Source organism: Sphaerodactylus townsendi, linkage group LG12, assembly GCF_021028975.2.
Source record: "Sphaerodactylus townsendi isolate TG3544 linkage group LG12, MPM_Stown_v2.3, whole genome shotgun sequence".
Lineage (NCBI taxonomy): Eukaryota > Metazoa > Chordata > Lepidosauria > Squamata > Sphaerodactylidae > Sphaerodactylus > Sphaerodactylus townsendi.
The window spans coordinates 8541930-8560002 of record NC_059436.1 but is presented as its reverse complement, the minus strand read 5'-3'; the positions used below and the strand labels follow the sequence as shown (position 1 = coordinate 8560002).

Genomic DNA, 18073 nt, shown 5'->3' with positions numbered 1-18073 from the left:
AACAAATGGAATTGCCCCGAACTGGCTACATCCCACCTCTGAGTGGATCCCCTTAATAGACTCAAGTTTTCTACTGGGAAGGGGGCTATTTATTTTTCTTTTTAGCACCAGCCACAGACCTGGCACTTCACGGAGTACAAGACAGATCTCTGCCCCACAGAGCTTACAATCTAAACTTTGAGATAGAACAGGGGGGAAGAAGATGGCACTAAATAGTGGAAGAATGTGCATCCATCCCACTGTGTTCCCCTGGGCTCAACGGGGGATGCAAACTAATGGTTTGTGCCCAAAATCTATTGGAAAAGGCTGAGTTTTGAGGAAAGATGTGAAGGTAACAACATGCAGGAGACAATTCCAGACATAAGGGCCAGCCCAGGGAAAGGCAGGAGTCATTTGAGAGGATAAGAGACAGCTGAGTGAAGATTGTGATGCCTGAGAAGCCAAGGTCACGGGCAGGAAGTATCCCAATATGAGAGTAGAAAAACAAGAAGGAGAAGGCCACGTAGGAGTCTAAAGACCAGGATAGGATTTCATGAGGGGTGTCACGTGGCCCAATCTATTAGAAAGGTGAACTGTTTTAGCAGCAAAGAACAGTGGCAAGAGGCAGAGATATGATGGAAGGAGGAGGTGGGAATAATTAGACAAGACCAAAGCACGAAGCACAGTTTTTGTGTAGGAAGCAGAAAGGAAGGGTTATTTGACTGCTGGATTTCTGGCTTGTAACCCCAGACATCAATACAAGTCACCAGCCCACTGTTACTACTTTGAACCTTTTCTTGGAACAGTGTGCAGAGAATAGGGGAAGAAGAAAGTCCAATTTGGCTTCCATGCTACAGTAGTGGCAGACTTTGAAGTTTGAAAAAGGTGTGCGTGTGTGTGTGTGTGTGCGCGCAGGCACGTGTGCACAAGCCCGTGGACACTGACAGGATTGTCTGAGCCCAATACAATTGCCTATATCCTACTGCTCCACTCAGCAAAATGTGAAGGCTTTCACCTGCCTGGAGCCTTACACCAATGTAAGGCTCTTCCTCCAACAGAAGAGGAAGCTGGCAGAAGGCTTCTTATGCTGAAGGGATTTCCTCTGGCACATGGTAGGATACTACCAAGTATAATGCTAGGAGATGAAGATACACATGATTCAATCAAACCCGCCCACCAGCCGCCAACTCCTCCACCTCAGTCTGCAGCTTCGTGTGAACACCTGCAATCCAGTCAGAATTCTGAGGCCTTGACTTAAGACTTACCAGACGGAGACGGATGCAAGGTATTGATATTGGGTTTGATGTCCGGAAGGAAGGGTGACTTCACATCTTGCCCAGGGGACATGTATGGAGGGATGTTACTTCCAGGTGTCATTGGAGGTGTGGGGTTGCCAGGTAGCGGGGAGCTGGGGTAGCCAGGCATGGATCTTCCAGGCTGAAAGGAGAATCAAACATTAGGCTTCAGATCCTCTGAAGATGCCAGCCACAGATGCAGGCAAAACATCAGGAGAAAATACAACTGGAACATGGCCATACAACCTGGAGAACCCACAACATCCTAGCAATTCTGGCTGTGAAAGGCTTCGACAATACAACTTCATCTGTTCAAACCATATTAATGACAGAATGTAGAAAGACAGGGAGAGGTATAGTTCTGGACCGGTTAACACAAGGGGATTGGTCTTTTGTGTGCATGTGTGCGTGCGTGTGTGGTCCACAAATGATTTCACATCCCATTTTCAACACCAAGAAAACCAATAATCTGATGACAGCTCTATGTGTGTTTGTGGGCATAATGAATCTAAGCCGAGGGTGAACTGCAACCTACATCAGTGGAAACAATAGCTGCTCTTCAATAGGGCTGTTATTTTAGGAGGCACTCATTGGGAATATTCTTCACAAGTAAGCATCCAAAATACCTGTCACAGTGGCTGAGGGGCCACAAACAGTTCTGTCCTCCCATTTTATTCTTACAACTGTGTGAGGCACATCAGCCTGAGAGAGTAATTGTCCCAAGGTCACCCAATGAGCAATTAGCTGACTGGGAATCTGAACTCTCCATCTTTCAAGCCCTAGCTGCATGCTCTGACCACATCACACCAGTCCTAGACTGACCCAACAGGACTCACCCCATTCATGGCAGCCTGTCCATAGCTGCCAAAGTTGCCTCCATTGAAGTTGGCATTTTGACCGTTGAACTGATCGGTAGGCTGAAAAGGAGAGAATCCCAAAGACCAGCGTTACCAGAGCAACCTATGATTCCAAGACCACACCTGTGCTCATGACCGAATATGGCTCAGCACTAACTATGGTACTTTTCTCCTCAGCTTTTTAGAGTGGAATAACTTACTACAACTCTGGGTCAGTACCTAGCTGACAATGACCAACTGAGCTATTCTGAGAGAGTGACACTCTTTTAAACCTGTTGATTTCAATAGAAAGGGATGACAGATTAGGCTGACACAACAAGAGGTTTCATTAGCTAAAAGAGGCCAATTTGGGGACTAAATACCTATCAAGGGTTTGTCCTTTTTATATTCCTGCCACTGATTAACGTGGGGCGTCAAGAAAGAAAGTCCTTCTGTCCTTCTCATATGATGACTAGTACCCATTTTGTGTGTTGGCTGAGAGGAAGGTTAATTTCCTAGAATCTATTTGGACAGAAGGTAGAGCTCTAAAATAAATAAATATTACAGATGAAGGTGGCTCAGTCTGGGCCCTTGCTGACAGGACTGGAATCTCTCTCGTTAGGTTATATTCATCATTTTTACCAGGGAATTCCTTTCTCCCTTTACAGGTACAATTTCTTCTTCGCATTCACTGAGAATCTTGAAAGCTGTTACCATAGCAACTGGGTACCTTATAATACGGGCCACCAGTGCCAGAGGCAGAAAGATACTGGCTCATTCCCTGTTGAATGGGCATTCTGTGACCAGGATAGGAGGGAGACGGAGCTGATGGCTGAGGAGCACTGGGGGCGTACTGTCCAGCTTGGGAGGGGTACTGGCCACCTTGTATGTACTGCTGTCCTGGATAGCCCTGGAAGAGAACAAAGAACACAAGACAAAATTATAACAGCTTGATACCAGGGTTACTAAAAGGTATTCTTTTGATATCAACAGAAACTCACTGAAAAAAACACAACTTTCATAGGTTGGGACATCTCCTGGCCAGGACCTCCACCTGACGTGGCATCTAAGCACAGATGCAGGCAATTTTATTTGCAAAACACTTTGCAAAAGGTCACTGAGGCCCCTTCTGCACACACAAAATAATGCATTTTCAAACCACTTTCACAACTGTTTGCAAGTGGATTTTGCTATTCCGCACAGCTTCAAAGAGCACTGAAGGCAGTTTGAAAGTGCATTATTCTGCGTGTGCGGAATGAGCCTGAGAGTGAAATGTGATCAGAATTCAGACCAAGGTTCTTTCCACATGAAAAAGCTCTCTTGGGCAGCATGGCATGGATGCAACTGTGCCAAAGAAGGGGAATTGCTTCACTTTTGCACATTAGGCCTTCAAAAATAGACTCCTATACATATGCAATTGAAATCTATGTGATTTCCTGCTGTCCTTAGGTCCCTGGAATATTCGGAAAAAGCCTGGGATCTATGGCTCATTCCGCACATGCAGAATAATGCACTTTCAAACTGCTTTCAGTGCTCTTTGAAGCTGTGCGGAATAGCAAAATCCACTTGCAAACAGTTGTGAAAGTGGTTTGAAAACGCATTATTTTGCGTGTGCGGAAGGGGCCTATTATATCTCTCACCCAAGATGGCTTCTTCTTCCTAAGCTCGACTGGAACTTGGACAGAGTGAGCAAAGGGGTAAAAACATCCTCCACTATAAGGACCAGAAGCATTTGTTCACAGAATCACTTAACATGGATAATTTCATCAATGGGACAGGATACTAACTGTAGGGGCAGTGACTGATGTGATTTGGAACATTTCTGTGCTCCCTTGCCAAAAAATTATGCTTAACAGCAGGAAAAAAATATACAACAATAAAAATCCATTTGAAAGAAAGAACTGAAAAATGACAACTCAAAGGTCTTAAGGATTTTTAAAACATTCCTTTGTTGCCAGAAGGCCTTTAGTGAGGAAACCAAGCACTGCTCTCGGGAGAGACAGTTCTATAATGAAGGGCAGCTGCTACTGAGAAGCCTTTAAGAATGTTGGTTTAACTGACCTGTTTTAATGCATGTTTTTGTATGAAATGTGTATGTCAGGGTTGCATAATGGTTTCAATATTTGCCTATGGAAGGGGAGACACAAAGTTCAAATCCCCGCTTGTCATGAAAATTCACTGGGTGACCTCGAACCAGCTAAAATGGAGGAGGGGATAATGATATGTCGCCTTGAGATCCTTGCAGGAAGATTTCAGACAGTCTTTTGTTTAAGTTGCACCTGGGCCAAAAGTTTGTGACGATGTATGCAAAACAAAAGGAGAAGCTGTAAAGCGAAGAATACTATGAGATGCCCCTGTTGGCTCCTACAATCGCTGGGTAGTGCAAGGTCAAGATTACCGTCATTTATGGGGACTGTCTGGATATGTGCAAACCAGCCCACTAGTTCTTTTGAAAAGGAAAGTGGCTCCACTAATGGAGGTAGTTGGGGAAGAACAAAAGACAGGATGGAGAGCATCATGGACCATTTGGACCTAAATAACCTAGGGAAATGATAGCGCCTCTTTGATGAGAGGGGAAGAGGAAGTAGAGTGCTAATCAGGGGCAATCACGGACAGTAAATAGGATGGGAGGCACAATTTTCTCAACCAGATCCCAGCATCATGACTTGCTGCAGATACAGCCTTGGCCCAGTCATGGCCTTAAAGCAACTGCCAGTTGGACAACAGAGCTGTCCTCACAGCTGATGGCTAGAGTGGTTTCTTCTGCTCTTTCTTGCCCACTATGCAAGCTGTACAAATGTTAACTGTAACCATCAAACTGATTGGTAGTACCACATATATTATCAGTTATACCAGATTTCAAACAACTCAGTAGAAACATCCTTGGTTCCGGTGGAATTTAGCCAGTGAGTTCCAATAATCAATTCTAAAACCTTCTTCCAGAGAACCTGGATTTGGGAACATGACCCAAAAAAAAAATATCCGGTACCTATCTAAGGATGTAGAATATATAAGTGAACATATGAACATAAGACTTCTGTGGTGTCAAGCAAACAATGATGCATAATTTTTTAAAAATTCTCTTTTAAGCTAGATGTAATCACACTCATTGTTATTTTAATTCTAATCTAATTGCTTCTCAACTACATTTAATACTTTCTTTCACTCATTCTCCAATGAACTTCCGGCAAGGGGTCGTATAGAATCAGAGTACAAACACCTGTGAAACTACACTGAACACTGCTGTTATCAAATCAAATTTCATCTTTCTCTAATAGCTATTGTACTTTTTAATTAGACTAGATAAAACTTGCCTCACTTGAGCCATCTATAACGTGAAATATTACATGAAATGATAAAACAGCATCACCTTGTGATAAAAAAACATGCCCATCTTGGTTTTAGTTTGGCAGCACGAGTGATTGGGCAGGGCAAGGCACTTGGGTATTCTTCTAGGATCGTACAAGGAAGAAAGCTACCCCTAAAAAGATCGAGAACCTCTCTAGTCCTAGGTGAAGTTACCACCAGGGTGACTTCAAGGAAGAGAAGAAAGAAGCACGTGAGTACAGCTACATGCCCCCCCACACACACTAGCACTATCCCTCCACACTAACACTATGAGGAACAGCCATCATAGACATGCAACAGCACTACCAAGCCAAGTTTAATGAACGCTAAGAGGATTCTTTAAAAACACACCAAGTGGAACTGATCTCATTTCTCAGAGGTTCCTTTCTGTGTTTTCCAAGAAGATTCTGACTCTGGATTTGAATGAAGGAGGTTGGAATAAGGTTGACATTAAGGTCGACGGTGCAGGCCTCTTTGTCACGCCTCCTTTCCCTTTGGTCTCCCTTGTGTAAATACGCAAGTGTACCATGCTAGAAAGCTTGGCACATTGAGTGACAACGCTTGCCAAAAGAGTCAGAGTGTGCTCCATATTCATGGAGCTCAGCACAGATGGAGAACCCAACTGCCGTGCCTCATTCTGCACCTAGAGAGAATGCAAAGGTTTCCCTGAGCCTGGGGGAGATCGAGGGGAATGAAAACCTCCAGTTTGCATAAGTTCGGTGGCTCCACAATTCTCAGTAGCTGGCACCGAGCATTCAGCTTCTAAAATCTCTTTGAATAACTACCTTTGGGTATATGTGTGTGTGTGTAGGTGTATGCCCCTATTTCTTCCAGAGAATCAATGGCCTGCAGCATCCTTATGTATACCTCATGAGGAACCCTGACGCGGTGGCAGAGCACATGATTTGCATGCAGGTCTAAGGTTCAGTCCCCAATATATCCAGTTAAAAGTAGATAATGTGAAAGACCTCTGATTTGAGATCCTAGAGAGCTGCTGTCAGCCTGACAACACTGGGCTGGATGGACCAAGGGTCTGATTCAATACCAGGCAGCTCCAATTGGCCATGCTGGCAGGGGTTGATGGGAATTGTAGTCCATAACATCTGGAGTGCCAAAGGTTCGCCACCATGGCCCTAGGCAGTTCTCACCTCACTGGAGTAGGTTCTCTTGACAGTCTGCCTGGGGATCTGCTGGCCTTGAGGAGGGCCAGGGTATCCATGCTGGGGCATCCGCTGTCCACCGTACAAGGCATTCATGGCAGGAGCCCTGGCTGTGTTCATGCTCATGGGAGACATTCCAGAAGCACCCATCACACCACCCATGTTGGCAGGATTCATCCCGGGGGGCACAGCTGGTCCTCGGGGCCCCGAGTGAGGAAGAAACTGGTTGTTGAAGGGCTGACCAGCCCCCATCTGCAGAAAGAGAAAGAAAAAAAGAAGTCTAAGCAACAGAGCGTGAAATAAGGTCAAATAGAAGCCAGGGGTTAACAGAACACAAATCCTTACACCAATGAACACCACATAAACCAGTATTTCAGCATGAAAACTTGGCTAAAAACCTTCCCTCACTTTGAGAGTCTGGTTCGCTGGGTAAACTCTGGGTAAACTCAGTAGTATCTCTTCCAGATGACTTACAAAGGAAAAGCCAAATAATCTGGCAAGGAGATATTGGGGAGTGTGCGTGTAAATATACTTGGAAGGTCAGAAAGACCTCTTGCACAGCTTAATCTATTCCCAGTGACCTTGGCAACTGCTATGACTGATTATTCTAACAGTTTGACCTGGGTTAAAATGCTTCTGCTCCCTCTCACTGAAAACATTGGGATTTTCCAATTCTGGGTAACAGCTAGTGATTGTTTTTACTGCCCAAGAGATCCATGAAGCGGCACGAGTGTCACAAATTTCCACAGTCAAGATTTGGCTAAGGCATCTGTTTTAAAAGGGTACCTCGGCACATCAAGCAGGTGATACAACTAACCACTGGAAGGGGGCCTTACTGCCTTCTAAATCAAATTAAACCCTTTCCCCCTTCCGCGCTCATCAAGTCACTCTTTCATTGATTCCCTCCAACAGTGAGACGCCCCATGCAATGAATCACAGGCAGCATCTTACCGCTCCGTACTGGCTCAGCTCCTGGCTCTGCTTCTCTTGCAAAGCGGCGACTGTGGCCGTGGCCGTGGCTGTGGCCGTGGCCGCTGCGGCTGCAACAGCAGCAGCGGCTGCAGCTTGGGTGAAGTCCGCAGGGGGCCTTCCAGTATGTGAGGGGATGCCCATTCCCCCAGGGCCATTTGGGCTGCCTGTGTAACTGGAGAGAAAAGGAGGTTATGGGGAAGGGTGTGGCACATTCCTTGCATGCAGAAGACGGGAAGGACCTGGCATCTGAAATGGGCTTTGGTATCCTTGCTTGTGCAGCAAGAACACACTTTTGAAAAGCAAGGTTCTAGCAAGCTAATGAACCTTGTGAAAAGGCACAGAAAATGCACAAAATCCAAGCAGAAGCCTTGGCCATAAAGCCACCAACATACGCCTTCTCTACTCTTCCTATGGCTTCTTGTTTCTCAACAGATTCTTCCTAATTGTCTGTATTACCTGAAAGCTAAGATGGTGTATTAATTCTCTTAAGACCACTGAAAACTAAGTCTGAAACCCCATTCAGGTGCAAGTTAACTTTTTGACTAGTTATTATCCCCCTGTATACCCTACCTCACAGGGTTGTCATGAGGATAAAGGATAAAGGAGAGGGAGAGCATGTACTGACTCACCCTGGGCTCTTCCAAGGAGGGTTGTGGCAAAATACAAAAGCATAATAACTCCCAGACCCTCTTCAAGGTACTCCTAATTTCCTTAAAATCCCAAAACTACCATCAGAATAATTTTTACAAATAAAATATCAGGTAAAGTAAAGGCACGTATGAACTTGGGCTCTCTTGGTTCCAAGTGCACAAGCCCTTGTTAGAAAAAGCAGGTTTGGAAAAGTTTGCAATCAAATGTATCCCTTCCCTCTTCTGATGACGCCTGTCAGACAGGTCAGATTGCTCTGCCCAGTCACCAGCCAGAGTGGTATTGTGAGCAGAAGCCACAGGATATTAACCAAGATAATCTGGCTCCGGTGATACATGACCACATTTCAACTGGATCAGCAGACTGTGCGATGATCCACTCAGGGTCATCTCTCTGATCTGTGTTTGGAAACTGCAATTGACAGAGGATGTGACTGCAAGAGTCCCAACAGGGAACTGCTGTTTGGGAATCCCCAGTGAAGTTGATAGGCAATAGATTTAGGACAGACAAAAGGAAGTACTTCTTCACTCAATGAGTAATTAAGTTGTGGGATTCACTGCCAGTGGATGTATTATTATCCTTATCAATAAAATATTTATATCCTGCATTTCCTGTGCTTCAGGCTGAGTGATATAGCGATGGCCATGAGCACAGAGGGCTTTTAAAAGGGAAGGAGGGAGATTTATAAGAGATTGTTCAAGATTTTCTGTTCCTTGACTCCATTATCAACCAAAAAGGAGACTGAAACCAAGAAACCAGAAGGCAGCTGAGATTAGGAAGGGCAGCCAGGAAGGAGCTAGAAAAAAAATTCTTATGTGTAAAGATGTGTCACCGGCAACCAAGCTCAAGTTAATTTATGCCACAGTATTTCCCATTGTTAGTGAGAAAGTTGGACAATAAAGAAAGCTAACAGAAGGAAAGTAGGTTCCTTGAAATGTGGGGCTGGAGGAGCATTTTACAACCACGGGCCACCAAAAAGACAAACAAGTGAGCTCTATATGTATGTATTTATTTAATAAATAAATATTTATGCCCTATCTATTACCAGAGTCTCTAGGCGGCTTACATGTTGTAAAACAACAACAACAACCCCACAATAAAAGTAGCATTAAAATAACCCCAACCCCTACTCCCCCACCCCACAGACCAGCAGATGTAGAGTGGCTTTCCAGAGAGGCTAGCCAAACGCTTGTGCGAAGAGGAAGGTCTTCGCCATGGGCCTAAATTCATAAAAGACAGGTGCATGGCTAATCTCTGAGGAGAGACTGTTCCAGAGCCAATCACAGAGAAAGCCCTCTCGTGTGCCCCTGCGCCTCAGTGGGAGGAGGTACCACCAGGACTGCCTCCCCTGTGACCTCAGTGCCCTGGCAGTTACATTTGGGTGCAGGCGCTCCTTCAGATAGGCAGGAGCCAAGCCATTTAGGGCTTCGTAGATTAAATCGAGCCTAAACTCGACCTAGAAGGTAAAATGACTAAACTGAGGAAATTGCATTGTCGAAGGCTTTCATGGCCGGATTCAACTGGCTGTGGTGGGTTTTCCGGGCTGTGTGGCCGTGGTCTGTATTCTGGTCACATTACGAGAAGACAAGAGTCACTGGAAAAGACAATAATGCTAGGAAAGGGTGAAGGCAGCAGGAAAAGAGGAAACCCCAGCATGAGATGGACTGACTCAATCAAGGAGGCCTCAGATTGCCCAACACAAGCAAGGCTGTTAATCCTAGAACGTTTTGGAGGACATTAATTCATAGGGTCACCAAGTCAGAAGTGACTTGACAGCAATTTACACAGAGGCACACAGATTCCTGGAGGGCAAGTCCACTGGATGTGTTGACCTGGATAGCCCAGGCTGGCCTGATTTCATCAGATCTCAGAAACAGAGCAGAGTCATCCCTGGTTAGTATTTGGATGGGAGACCACCAAGGAAGCCCAGGGACGCTGTGCAGTGGCAGGCAATGACAAACTGAGGAGCAAGCTATCTGAAGAGCCAGAGGGGACAAAATCTTTCAAAACATAAAATTAGGAACCACTGGGGCTTTTAAAAGCCAATTAGGACAATAAACCTGTTATTAAAGCTCCAAGTGACCACCACCACTCCCTTTGTTTTAGGTACCGGGGACTAATGGGCTTTTGTACCCCAGTAAGGAGCACTAATACAAGCAAAAATTCCTACTGGCTGTTTAGAAATGGAAGAGGTGGATTGCCAGACAGCAATTAGAGGCCCAGACAGGGCAAGATGACACGGCAAGGATGGATATTATGCAACCAAGTCTGATGACTATGAGCCCTCATGCACATCGCCTCCCCCCGCTCCCCACACACACACGCATCAGTAATGACGCTAAGAGTGGGATGACTCCTTCTGCATCTAGTAAGCTGCCTCTGAGGGCTTAGCTTTTCATTTATGTACCTTAAGTCCTGTTCACACAGAGAGCTAATTCACATATTGTCCTCTTCATGAGGGAACAGGGTTTTTCCCTCCCTTTTCTTTTTCCAAACAGATAAAATGGAGGAGAGGAGAACCATTTGTTTGGTTTTATTTATTTCATGTATACCCCGCCTTTCTCCCCAACCGGTACCCACAGCAGCCGACGTATGCAGCCCTGAGGAAGCACTGCATGAGAGAGACAGATAGATTCGTTGGCCTATGCTTGTTTTCAGATCCTGAAGGAAGAAGCAAAAGGATTCCTAAGTCTGACCGCAGTATATTTGGGACAGAAAGCACTGCCTCGTACAACATTTTATTAACTTGTGGGTCTTACTCCCACGTGATGCAGCATGGTCACTCCTTCAGCTTTTAGACAGGGACCAGGTAAGTCAATGATAATTAGGCAGGATGGTTAAATGGAACCTCCATGTTTTGTGGCAAGATACCTTAAAATACCAGCTGCTACAGGGCAACAGCCATGGCAGCTTCAGATATGTGTTTCAAGAGACTATAGGACTGAATGGCAATTATTGAGGGAGGGGTCAGTGAGGAGAGATGGGGACTTCTTGCCCTGCTTGTAAATTTCCCAAGGGCATTTGGTTGGCCTCTGGGAGAACCAGGCACCTTCTGGTTGGATCAAGCGGGATTGATGCCCCATTTCACCACATAAACAGAACCACCTCGCCTCTTGCCTTTCACTGGGGTTCCCAGAGGAGAAGGAACCTGTTTCAGACTATCGCTGCCTATTTACTGCTGCTATCCTCTGTCTATCAGAGGTCAAGCACACTACAAAAAACAAAACAAAACAACCTCCCTGATGAATCCAAATTGGCCTCTTCCCTAGGCCATCCACCTGCCAAGTCCATCCCACAACAGCACATAATAGACCCGTGTTTGATAAAAGCACTGTGACTTCTCTTTGTTCAGAGTGAGCTTTAATGACTGAGTAAAGCAGGCATGGACAATTCTGAAATGCACTGGGTGTTAAGTGCCATCAATTCACTTTCGACTTATGATGATCCATAAAATCAGTTTTAGATTTTAACATGCTTACTAGCTTTGTCAGGAGGAGGTGGATTGGAAATATACAGAAAAATCCTAAGCAGAGTTGTACTCTTCTAGTTCAATTGACTTTCATGGACATAGAAGGGTATAACTGTGCATACGACTGCACTGATAAATACCTTCATTTGTGTGCATTTATTTCTCTATTTATACCCTGCTTTTCACCCCCAATGAGACCCAAAGTGGTTTACGTTGTTCTCCTCTCCACTATTTTATCTTCACAATTATCCTGTAAGGTAGGCTAGGCTGAGTGAGTGTGACTGAGCCAACGTTACCCAGCAAGCTCAGGTCCATAATGTGCACTTACAGTGAGAGAGTGTTAATGTTAAGATAAATTAAACCCCAACAGTTTATGGGAACTGAAAGAACATATTTCTCACAAAGAGAATACACTTCTTTCAAAGATACAATGCACAATCAGCAGTGAGCAAAACTGTGGTTCAAATCTTACCTTGTGGTAAAGCCTGGCCCTCCTGGGTAAGTGGTACGCCCATACATTCCCGGTTGCACGTAGCCCTTGCTGGTGGAACCCTCTGGGAAAGGCTGCTGTCCCATAAAGGGAGGAGAATTCATTCCAGAGCCACTGCTGGCCACGCTGGGCATCATGGGATTGCCAGAGGTGTTTCCCCCAGGGCCCATTGGGTTTCCGAAAACCTGCAAGAAGTTAGAGCCCAAGAGATGTAGTGTGAAAAAGCAAGAGAGCATGGCAGAGATTTTCTCCAATTTTTAACAGGAAGACAAATCCCATCATCATTTGGAGTGACAGGTATTATTCTCTTTATTCCATACAAGCAGTAACCTGAGGATGGAGCTAGGAATGTTTTTTTTTAAAAACCTAGCATTTCCTTGGTGCTTTTAAATAGCAGCCCAAGACACAAAAATTTAGTAATTGAAGCTTTCCCTTTGCCAGAAAAGGCTTCATCTGTCTAACCATGCAGTTAGAAAATGGCAATCCTAGGTGGAGTAAGACAAGTGCAATAGTTTGGATGCAGAAGAAGAGCAGCATCAGAAGGATGAATGAAGGATACACAAGAAACAATGAATGACACAGAGGAAATTACGGAGATGTGAAAATAGGCTCCACCTGCTGCAGTTGCCATTCCCCACCACTCTGCCTTGCCCCCAGTTTATCATCTGACACTAAAGATTAGAAAAGTAGGGTAGATACTCAAGATATTTGGATTCACCGAACTGTTGTCAGATAGCTAAGTTGTATATCACTTTACATTTTTTAACCAACAAATCAAAGCATAAACGTTCAAAGGCCAAAAATGGACAGAAAACAGACCAAGAGATTAACATGGGCACTTCCTGCTTAACTTGCAAGCAAAAGCAACCAACTGGGAAGAAGCTCTGCTAAACATTGGCTGGGCAACAGAGCAAAGGACCAGCATCGCAGCCCTGTTTCAATGGATTGAGACTGGAGTAACAGCCCTTAAAATTGCACCACTGGTGCAAGGTATCTGAATGCTTGCAGAGAAGATGAACTAAGCTGTGGGCTACTTATGTATTTGTTTCCCTCTAGCTCCGGGCTTCCTTAATTTGTTTATGCAAAGCATTTTCACCTTGCCATCCAGTTCAAAGATTTCCACAGCAACAGGATGTCTACATGTGCAGTATAAGGTGATAAAAGGTAAGAAAGAGGGGGCAAAGCAGACCTCACCACTTGAAACTGCACAAGATGGACTGTAACTGGGTCACTTTTATGAGTGCTGCCCTGTCTGAACAACTTCTTGCAAAACAGAAAACTAGCACAACATGAAGCAGGTTGGGCTAGAGCCTCTTTTGCTGACTTGCTGGCTTTCGTTCCCCCTTGCAGGCAGTTGTTTACGCACATGGGTATTCCTCACTTATAGTCTGAAGTGGCACATTCCAGCCCAGATTCCACCCTTCAGTCTGATGCATGCACAGACTAGGCCCAGCCTAAGCATCAAAATGGGAGACGAGGAGTTTTAAGAATCAAGTGCCTCTTACCCAAAGGGAAGGTCTGGTTTGTGGCAAGTAAACAAATCTTTTCATTTAATGTGGTTAGTAACAGAAGGGGCTCCAAAGAATGGCAAGTCCCTCTTGCTGTCTACCTTTTAGCTCAGTGGTATCCAACTCTGGTGCTTCAGATGGTCATGGACTACAATTCCCATCAGCCCCCGCTGGCATGGCTAAATGGACATTTCAGCAGGGGCTGATGGAAATTGTAGTCCATGAACATGTGAAGCACCAGAGCTGGACACCTCTGCTGTAGCTCAAACAGGTTATTTAAGTACAAGAATGGTGGAAAGCAGCAGGTCCTGGTGGGCCATGAATTTATCTTATGTTTTATATTCTTTGAAGCAGAAGGTGAGTCTCCTGCCCTCCTCACCCATCAGCTTTCAGCTTCAAGGATAGAGGGGGACAGCAATGGTTTTCACGATGCTCAAGTGAACCAGCATTGCAAGGCTGTTGGGGGGGAGGGGGAACGAGGTGGTCTGAACCACTGACCCCATGAAGCCTGAAGTCTCTGGCTCATCTCCATCCACAAGCAGGAAAGAGGAAGAGAGGGTGGAGTACTTCCTCCTCCCTCTTTCCATTGAAGAGGGAGACAAATAGGTGGAACCTTCTGTCTGAGAGCCATGGGGGCTCAGACCTAGCGACAGGCAGCATGGGAGGCACAGTAGCCGTAAACCCCCTCCTTCACATACATTTGTTGCAGCAGATCCTCACTACAAAAACTTTGAGAGCCACAGGTAGATTAAGTGTTCCCTTTGGGGGAAAAAACAAAATATAATTTGTAATAGTATTAGTAACCCATTGAGACACTGGGTAGAAAGAAAATTTAAAAGACAGGCTCAGGGTAATGACAAAAAGGCAATGAATGTGAAGGGATTGGAGCTGGCAAGGGAGAAGGGTAAGAACCAAAACAGCAGTAGAGTAAGAAGAAGTAGAAGAGTTTGGAGTTATACCCCGTCTTTCTCTCCTGTAAGGAGAGTCAAGGTAGCTTACAAACGCCTTTCCCCTCCTCTCCCCACAACGGACATTTTTTGAGAGAGGTGGGGCTGAGAAAGTTCAAAGATTATTCTGAAGAGAAGGAAGAAGAAGAAGAGTTTGGATTTATATCCCCCTTTCTCTCTTGTAGGAGACTCAGAGGCTGATTCCGCATGGGCCAAAAACAGCGGTGTGAAAACAGTATGAAGCCTTTTACACTGTTTTCACACTGCTGTTTTTGGCCCATGCGGAATCAGCCAAAGGGCTTACAATCTCCTTTCCCTTCCTCCCTCACAACAAACACCTTGTGAGGTGGGTGGGGCTAAGAGAGCTCTGAAAAGATGTGACTAGCTCAAGGTCACCCAGCTGGTGTGTGTTGGAGTGCACAGGCTAATCTGACAACAGCAAACTACTTCTTTTGTCCCAGAAAACCATCTGGGATCCCCATAGGTCGGCTGCACCTTCCACCAAGTCAATGGGCTTAGACAGGTGTAGTTCCTCTTAGGAACACACAGTTAGCCAGTCTACTACACTAGTTCAGGGAATGGTTTTGATGGAGGGGGGAGAAAGGTAAGTTGATGCGGAAGGACTGCTTAGGAGGAAGCTACAAGAGTTTATTTCCTCTTCTGGGGCAGACCTTGCACAGAGTTTCCCTTTTTAAAAAAGTTCCATGATGCAAGAACAATACAGATCCAGGAGAAGACCCTGGAAGTTATGACGGCAGATATTATAAAAGCCGCTTTGTGGGAACAGCATGTATCTGAAAACTGGGATAAAAATAAAGGCCGTGACTCAGTTAAGGAGATCCAGAGTTGATTACCAATTAAAATACACAGGACTCAAGTTGCATTAATTTGGGCATGAATAAAACAATAGTTCTAAAAGGGAAAAAAGTACTCTTTGTTTCCAGATCTTGCAAGTGTCTGTTGCTGCAGGCTCTCTCTGAACAGGCATTCCTTCCTCTCTGAGAGAGAAGCAGGAATGTCTCCCAACAAAGTGCCTGTTTATATTAAAAACCACAAACAACTTTTAAAAGTCTGCTCTCTCCATCAATAGGGATCTTTTTAAAGAAATGAAAATTTTAATACATGTAATCGACTAACCGTTGCAGTCCCCTTTCAAAGATGGACCACAGATAAAAGTGAATTGTGAGTTTTGGGCAGTAAATTGGGCTTCTAAGAAGCTACTTTGCATGGAAGTCAAGAATGCGCAATGCAGATAACATGCTTCCCCTCTGATCTCTCACCCCGCCTTTCACCTCGCCCCCCCCCCCGCCCCCACTCCAGTCCAATCATTTTAGAAGGCTATCCGAGCTACCTGACTCTGGGATGTGTTGCTGACTCCCCACACCGTGGTTACCACTGAGAGAGATCCTGCAGGCTGATTGGTATTCTGTTGCCAAGGTACTGACTCGTAGGCATATGAACCATCACTAGGGGAGAAAAACAACAACACAGGCACAATTTAATTAGGAGCCTTTGGGGAAGTGACAGGAAAGCGGCGCAAAAGAAAGGCGAGGAGATTCGTAGCCAGGCAGGGGGAAGGAGTGGGTGAGCGGCAGGAAAGATGGGAGATAAGAGACTTCACACATGGAAGCTGATTGCTCGGTGGGTGGATGAAATATCAAAACTTGCAAGTGTGAAACAGACATCATGGACGGGGCCTTTATTTACTTTATTGGAAACAGACCTGAGCGAGGCTCTCAGGACAGGAAAATATAAGAAATATCACAAAAAACACCAGAGGACCATAAAATACGAAACATACCATACAAGTTAAACAAGCCCACAAAAAAGTAGATGAATCATGAAATTAACATAAAAGCAACTGGAATCAAACCCCACGCTCAAACCCACCTGATGGCCTAACTAACCCTCACAAGATTGTTGTGGTGAGGACTAAATGGAGGAGGAGGAGGAGGGAATGGATCTTGGGTCAGGGAAAAAAGCAGGCTATAAATTTAAAAACATAATAAATAATCCTGGGTGGAGACCGCTGCTGCCTGCTGCTAGAAGGCCACCAGATCAGGCATCGATCACCTCAAGCACCACAGTGGAGGCTATTCATATGTTCAGGACTGAAGGAACAGTGTTTCTGGTGTTTTTGTATGTGTATATATATATAGAGAGGTTGCTATAGGGATGTCGATCCCAAGAGAAAGTTCTCCACCTCTAAGATCTTACCTCATGATGAGGTATTATCATGGCAATTATCCCCACCCATGCCAGGGGCTGAGACTCTGATGGCTGTGTCGCAAGATGAGAGCTCCAACACAAGATACCTAAAGCTGCCTTACACAGAGCCAGAGCATTTGGCTTGTCTGGATCAGTACTTCTGTGCTAGGGCTTTTCTACCAGGATTTTGCAAAGGCATGGGTCCATTGAGCAAACTGTTATGAAAGGATTCCACCACAGGTTGTGCAAATTTGACAACATCCTGCATCAGTCAATACTTATCACCCGTTTTTATCATTTTTTAAAAAACTTGGGTGAGAGACAGGATTGGATCTTCCCTCCAGATAGTATGAAGGCTTTCCTCTTCTGGGGTGCTCCCATCCTCTACAGCAGGGGTGTCCAACGCTGGCGCCTCAGATGTAAATGGACTACGATCTCCATCAGGCCCTGCCAGTATGGCCAAATTGGCTATGCTGGCAGGGGCTGATGGGAATTGTAGTCTGTGAACATCTGGAGCGCCTGAGTTGGATACCCCTGTTCTACAGCTAGTATTTCCCTGTGTGCAAGATCAATGTCATTCAATGTGTGGAAGTGAGTACAGGAGTGGAGGAAAGCTTCTATAGCAACCAGAGGAAAATGCAAAGGGAACAATGTCACAGGATCCAAGCCTGAGATTCCACAGAGTATACCACATGATACTACAGGGGCTCCTCACCCCCAAGAGGGTTGAAAACCCCTGGTCTGCTTTCCCAACTGCTGTCCAAGTTCTCAGAAAGGGGAAGCTCCTTCCCCAGCCCTGGCTGCTGAACAGTTTCATAACTGAAGATGCCATCTTGAAGAGGGGACAGTCTGCATGCCAAAGGGGGTGGTCTACCACAAAGCCAAGGTCCCTCCCTTAACTTTTCTGCCAGGATTGTGATTGTACTCGCAGGGTACATTCAAAAATGTACTCTTTCACCTGCATTCTGAAGCAGTATCATACAAGAAGGAATCTGCTGTGAGATTTTTCTGAGCATATCGATCAGTTCCAAATTTCTGAACAGGTGGGAAACAGGAAATTCCCTGGATGGACAGAGGAAAACTGAGAACTGGGTTGAAAGGCAGTAAGAGATCAGGGTCTGATGAGTGAGGGGCATTAAAGAATGTAAACCTGGGAATGGGTACAAAATGAGCACCATAGATGGCTGAGAAGTAGGGTATCAAATCTATGGCC

General features: G+C 45.3%; 1 protein-coding gene across 2 annotated transcripts in view; it reads right to left on the bottom strand.

Moving 5' to 3' along the window:
• Positions 1–18073, bottom strand: part of ZMIZ2 (zinc finger MIZ-type containing 2) — a 108173-nt gene that overhangs the window by 20940 nt on the left and 69160 nt on the right. Inside the window, exons 3-9 of one of the 2 annotated variants that reach the window (XM_048512435.1) lie at positions 16004–16118; positions 12180–12382; positions 7570–7762; positions 6607–6870; positions 2841–3020; positions 2111–2191; positions 1245–1416 (exon numbers count right to left, since the gene is read on the bottom strand). In XM_048512435.1, coding sequence (XP_048368392.1) covers positions 1245–1416; positions 2111–2191; positions 2841–3020; positions 6607–6870; positions 7570–7762; positions 12180–12382; positions 16004–16118 — 1208 coding nt within the window. The remainder of the gene's footprint in view (positions 1–1244; positions 1417–2110; positions 2192–2840; positions 3021–6606; positions 6871–7569; positions 7763–12179; positions 12383–16003; positions 16119–18073) is intronic. The other variant, XM_048512436.1, reaches the window with a different exon arrangement.